Genomic DNA, 6757 nt, shown 5'->3' on the forward strand with positions numbered 1-6757 from the left:
GGGAGTACAATTTTTGAAGGTAAAAAAGCAACAAAGAAGTAGTATTAAACCAAAAATTAGTTTAAAATTACAATTGAAGAAAATTAAAACAGACTGCAAACGACAGACTTTTCATTAAATGATCAATTTTTTTTCAAGGTGCTCCTTTCACAGGTACATACATTTGCACAACCACTCATAAACTTGCTTTAGAAAAAAAGACGTCGTACAAATATTCAAAAATGCGGCTTTGAAACCAACCGATACCTTTGGCTCTATGAAATACAAACAGATACTGCAACAGTTTAAATATTAGCACACTTGAAGTCGCAAATGATTGAACACCTATCTAAAAATAAGGACATAACGAAGGAATAATTACGTTATACGCGCTAACTAACTGTAAAAGGACATCACTTCATGTACTTGTCCTCGTGTTCAGCCAAAAGCTTCGCTGAAGACTTGGCGTCGTAAAACAACTCGTTTATTTCCTCCACATCTTGTCTGTTGATGTTCTCACGGCCTAAGGAGCACACAAAATGAAACATTTATGAAACAGGTAAGCGTGCAAAGCCACTGAGTTATTAGTCGAGTCAAAGCGTAGCAGATTCCAACGATTTGGCTTCAAAAAAGGGCGCTGGATTAAGGGAAGGGAAGAGGGCATGTAGGTTGGGAGGGAAGCAGGACGGAGGGAGAGAAGAGAGAAGGGGATAGGGAGGGGGAGGGAGGGTGGGTGGCCAGGAAGGCCCTTGTTAAGGAGAGCGGGAGGCATGGGTGTATTTAGAGCTTTTAAGATAAAACTCTTGGATGACACTGTTGAACGGTAATATACTATTACAGTGGAACCCTATTTATACGGTCACCAACGGACCATAAAAATCTGGCCGTATCAATGGGGTGGCCTTACTAAAGGGGTTCTTTAAAAAAGAAAATGACTGACTGAGGTTTTGAATGGGCACGTCAATACAGTGGCCGTCATGATGAAGTGGCCGTAAGGCGGGGATGCCCCTCCCCCCCTCCAGGGGGGTATGCTCTGTAAGTGCATGAACTTACCGTTGATCCGGGCGAGAAGATTTGAGGGGGTCAATAACTGAACTGCATACCTAACGGACAAAAAAATTTCGTTAGGTGTACTGTGCAGAAAAAAACTGCTGTGGGGATAATGAGAAACCATGAGAATCGGAAAAGAATTTACTACGTTAAAACCTCAGGAACAACAACTTGAAAGGAGACAACAGTGGAAAAACATGTAAGAAGAGTAAAGCAGTAGGATATCTACTGATGTTTTGAATTTTTATATATCTATTGTTGACAGACGAGGGCGAACTCCAAGCATTAACTTGCCATTACCCCAAGGGAACTACCTGAATTATTTTCAAATCGAAGAAAAACATCGAAATGATATATATCTTAAATAATACTGATACATCTCAGATAGAAAACACCAAAGCGGGTATTCCCAAGAACAAAAAAAGTTACCGGGCAATTTTTTAAAGTACTTACATGTTATTTCCTCATTCTTCAATCTGACCGTTAAGAGCGCTAATGCCTCCAAAGCATTTCGTCTTTTTATCACACACACTACGCTTCGCGCAGCCTCAGTAAGTACATCTGTACCATTCTTGCCCCAAACTGAGTAACTCTTCTGAAGAGAATCTTACCTCAAGGTAGTTTTTGTTCCAATTTCTCCTAACAGGCTCAGGGATTCGTCATCTGTTTGGATGTTCTCTGTCTGAGCCCGGATGCGAACAATTTGCACCATTTCATCTTGCGAGTAGGGTAGTGTGCGGATGATCATAAGTCGGTCTAACAGATCCAGAGGGATCCCATGAGGAGCATTAAGTTCGGTGCCTCTGTAAAGGGCATGCGCATGTGAGAAAACAGACTCGTGACCAGTTGCTTTTTTTTTTTTTGCGCGGCGATTTTCAGACGAGAGATTGAATACTTGACACTTTTTTTTTCAGCCGTGGTGTGCGATAGTGATAAGAGCTAGTAAGAGCAAGAGGAAGGTGAAGAAATTTCCAACCAATGCTACATACAGTGATTCCTCTGTGTGTATTATACCACAAGGAAATCTCCGCATGTAAGAGTATGATATCGAAGGTATAACTGTGTATTTATATATGTGTATACCCTCTAAATTGTTCTTAACAGGTATATTATGTACTTGTATCTACAACCCATAAGACTTTCAAAGCAGATGTTCTGTTTCATTTAAAGATGTCGAGCTTTCATCTCTCTGTTTTTCGCGCACTATGAATTGGCTGGTTGAAATACTGTAAAGCCAACTGAATGTGCTACACAATAACGTTCACATGTACATTGTCTTCACACTACTGCCACTAAAATGTTCCTCAATACAATTAAAAACAACTGCTTGTGTAATTCACAATTAATGATCACCTACACGTAGGATGTTTTGAAAGTGAAAAGGCTGAGATTTTTAGAACTCACAATCTCACTCGTTCATGTGATTTTCTAATAAAACTAAAATTTGCTTTACAAACAAGTACAAACCTTATGGTACAGTTTCCTCGATTCGTCGCAAATATCACAATAGGGGAGATGGTGGACTCTAGCGCACGATGTAAATATGTAAAGCACTCGATATCCAACATATGGACCTGAAAAAAGATATCACAAAAATTAAGAAAAATGTTCTCATACACGGTATATTTAATTATTTTGGCTACGTACATATATACCTTTAAATTGAAGGAAACCTGAAAATAATAGTTTACTAAGATAGTAAAACACCAAAGAAATAATATTAACCATAAAGAAACAAGGATGGTTAAGGATGGAGAAGATTGACACGGATTACAAACGACGAACTTGAAAAATTTAGGCTAAACTTTTCAGGATGCGTAAATCGTGCCGTAGCCCCTTTAAGCAACACCTTGGTAGTTAACTCTAACAGTGCTCAGTAATATGGTGGTCACACAATGCCTCTCTAGGAAAATGATTGCGTGACAGATTAAACTCCTACAAAAAGTAGAGTTAAACAAAATGAATTGCTTTACTGTTTACCTCGTCAACGAACAACACTCCTGGGACAAGTTCTGCCACCCCTTGATCTATGTATTTATTAACCACCTTGAAAATAAATTAACCAAAACAAAACAAACAAGTAATATTAATAATAAATATTAAATATCTTTATTTTCATAATACTAAAAAACTAAAGACAATAAAAGAATTAGCATTTCTGTCTGGAATAAGTAGACGTTAAAAATAATAGTAGAACTCAGTTGTTTTGAATGAGCTACACAAATGGGCTGTTAGGTTTTCGAGGTAGCCTCCAGACTTGTCATGTCCATTTGCAAGACAAGAGAGAGAACTTAAGGAAGAATTTAGATATCAATTCATGAAAGGGGCAATGCAGAATTTATTGTCAAAATTATTACTTTTCCTTGCTCACCTTGTTTATCTCTTTTCTTAGTTTGTCTGAAACAAAAGAAAAAAAATTGTTATCAGTAATTATACTTAAGAAACAAAAAACTTGTTCCAAGTTTCCCTCGAGTAATAGAAACACGAAGTTTTTGGAAGTTTGGGAGAACGAGAAATGCTGCCAGTGGGAACATGAACCGACAGGCGAGTGTTTCCGCAGCTTTTTCGAGTTCTTCCAAACTTTAACCAGTGCTTCTACAACTCGATAGAAACACAGAGAAAATGTTTTATATTTCATTTAGAAAACAACGCAACGAAAAAAGAAGAAAACTTGTTTACTTTGATCATCAAAATGTAAAGTGTCTTTGCTCACGCCATCATTAGGTCAACAGCTTGCGTTACACATAGATTTGTGTTTCAATTGAGTTATACATGTAGATTCAAACACAATTTCTAACCAGTCAGTGCATATATTTTCTTTGGGCTGTTTACTAAATACAAATAAATACTTCAGAAACATGCCACAAAATATGACACTGTAGTTTCTATAAAGGTAAGGGTAAAGGCTGCATACATTGTACGAGCTAAGTGGCTCATCAGGCTGGAGGTTATCCCAGTTTCAGTGGCATGAAGCAACTAGGAGTATTTCTACTCCCCCCTGGATGGGATGCTAGTACATCACAGGGTTATCCCCCAGCATTAAATTTGCCAGTACCCATTTATACACCTGGGTGGAGAGAGAGGCACTAAAGACCTGTGTGCACACTGAGAAAATACCTTGTGCCTTGTGGAATATTCCATGATACACTACTCTACAGCCTGCGTTGTACTCTTACCATTTTAGGGGGGAACAGTGGTCTCACGGTTAGTGCACTCAACTCCAGATCAAGCAGTACAGGTTCAAGCCCTGGCCAGGCACATTGTGTTGTGTTCTTGGGCAAGACACTTTACTCTCACAATGCCTCTCTCCACCCAGGTGTATAAATGAGCACTGGGGAATTTAATGCTGGGGGTAACCCTGCGATGGACTAGCATTCCATCCAGGGGGGAGTAGAAATACTCCCAGTCGCTTCATGCTACAGAAACCGGGGTAAGCTCCAGCCTGATGGGCCACTTTTCTCGTGTGCAGACTTTAATTTACTCCTACCATTTTACCAAGGAGAGAGGCCGTGCAAGAGATTATCAGGAAACAGGTTACTACTGAATTTGAACCTCACCTGTAATTTCTGTCTTTTTTGGCTTCATTAGTTGTCCCATCATGGATAGAATGTCCTGCCCTCCCTGGAACAAATAAAAAAAAAATGAAGAAATAATACTTTGGTGGCAGAGAAAATTAACATGCACATGAATCTCCACTCTGGGCTTGTCACCTTGTTGTGGTGGCAGAGCTTGTGTGTCTCAATGACCCCAAGAACTCTGCCAGTGGTGGCAAAGTCCCTGGATTGTTCAACTGTGCCAGATTGGTTGAGGGATAGGGCCCTGACAAAGAACAGTCCCTGGTCCCCCTGGTTGGGGGTTGGGCATTAGGCTAATCACCTGACCCTGTAAACACTGTGTGATTAAAGAAACCTTGAGGCTTAATGCACCACTCTGGTGCAACAAGGTAGGTGAAGGTGACACAAAAAATTTAGAATAGAACTACATGATTGCACAGTGCAACTGCTTGTGTTGAAATCAATGACGTGATAAAGCACCACAGCACAGGATTAGAAACTTAACTCTGAGCACTGCATAGAAAACTGAGCTTTCATTTTTAAATTAGTTTTCAGACATGAAAAAGCAACAACAACAACAAAAAATGAAAAAAAAAAAAGGAAGAAAAAGAAATGGAAGCAAGCAACTCAATCATTTCGTATGCTTCACTTGTTTGTTTCCAGTTATTTTACATGTTGTTGTTACCTTTCTTGTTTGTGTCTGGCTTCCAAATTGAGATTGATCAATGGTGACATTGACACAGTGGCTGAGCTATCATTTTTTTTTTTTAGTAACCTGTTACATGTAGCTTGATCTTCACATCTGTAACAAGCTTGCTGCTTTGTAATGAACAACAACAAGGTTAAGCAGCAATTTCACCCGCAACACAGAGGAACCATCGCGCATGCTCAGCCATAAGAGGCATTACAGGTTACAGCCCTTAAAGGAGCTCAGTCACCATTTTTTTTTCTCCAGTTATTTCGGCCACATACAAAATCACCTTTAAATTGAGGAAAGTCTAAAAATAGTAGTTTACTGAGATAGAAAAACACCAAAGAGACAATAATAAACCATAAAGGAACAGGGATGATTAAGGATGGAGAAGATTGACACAGATTACAAACAACAAGCTTAACAAATTTATGCTATACATTTCAACTAGATGCGAAAGCTGTGACTTAGCTCCTTTAGTGGCAGCCACGTGTAGTAGCCAGGCTACAGCTGTAAATTGATAAGTACCCTTTCAAAATCTTTCTATCCATTTCCACCTTACCTGTGGTCTTGCATTTGCCACGTCCAGATCGTGCAGCGTCACATCCTGGACAATTTCTTTCTTCTTGTGCACATCACCTTTGGGTAATGGCACATATTCTTCAGCCTCAAGATCAAATTCTGTGGCAAATGTGTCTGATCGGCCTTGACGCTGAGGCAAAACAAACCAGTGTAAATTAAACCACAGATATCAAAGACTGTTACTAATCTTTACTTTTCTTTAATCTTACGATCCCCAATTGAAAGTGGCACTACTCTAGTAGAGAATCTGTGTGCAGGTTGGTGTGCACTAATAATGCACTACAGTGTATTTACATGTACCATGCTGTAGATGGCAAAACATTGGAAAATACTGTAAGTGGAACCAGTTACACTGTACTTCTAAGAAAATTGATCAAACCTTGACTGCACCACTGTTTGCCTCAATGTAGATCACATCACCAACTTCCACTTTTTCCTTCTGAAGGCTTTCATATATTGAAGGATCCAGCTGTACTCAACAAAACAAATGATATACATGTAGTTGAGAGAAAATAGCAGCATTAGCACATACAGTATACATCAATTCCAACAGACCAGAAGACAATATTTTTTTTTATTTTCCCTGGCCATGGTACATGTAGTAGGTACATGTAGACACCATAAGTTACATGTACACGTACAGTGTAGATCATACGAGAAGTAGCCAGTTTATGTTTAAATTTGTTTTAATTAATACTTTAGGCATCTTGAAACAACTTTCACTGAAAGTAAATCACTTGGTCATTATCCATGTAACATTTACAGTGTACCATCAAAATCTGCAACACCTATAAATTAAAATAATAATATTCCCTAACCTACATGTATCCCCGACTTCAGCAAAGCAATTTAGAACTGCCCTGAACAGATGTTAAATTCTCTGACCTCAAAAAAAATTTTC

General features: G+C 38.9%; 1 protein-coding gene across 2 annotated transcripts in view; it reads right to left on the reverse strand.

Annotated features, from left to right (window-relative positions):
* Positions 1-124: 124 nt before the first annotated feature.
* The window catches only part of LOC145498728 (ruvB-like 1), an 18836-nt gene continuing 12203 nt past the window's right edge, over positions 125-6757 (reverse strand). Inside the window, exons 7-15 of one of the 2 annotated variants that reach the window (XM_081478653.1) lie at positions 6236-6325; positions 5837-5986; positions 4587-4650; positions 3401-3426; positions 3010-3075; positions 2497-2603; positions 1641-1832; positions 1033-1082; positions 125-502 (exon numbers count right to left, since the gene is read on the reverse strand). In XM_081478653.1, coding sequence (XP_081334779.1) covers positions 393-502; positions 1033-1082; positions 1641-1832; positions 2497-2603; positions 3010-3075; positions 3401-3426; positions 4587-4650; positions 5837-5986; positions 6236-6325 — 855 coding nt within the window. In that variant the 3' untranslated portion in view covers positions 125-392. The remainder of the gene's footprint in view (positions 503-1032; positions 1083-1640; positions 1833-2496; positions 2604-3009; positions 3076-3400; positions 3427-4586; positions 4651-5836; positions 5987-6235; positions 6326-6757) is intronic. The other variant, XM_081478652.1, reaches the window with a different exon arrangement.

Source organism: Orbicella franksi, chromosome 9, assembly GCF_964199315.1.
Source record: "Orbicella franksi chromosome 9, jaOrbFran1.1, whole genome shotgun sequence".
Classification (NCBI taxonomy): Eukaryota; Metazoa; Cnidaria; class Anthozoa; order Scleractinia; family Merulinidae; genus Orbicella; species Orbicella franksi.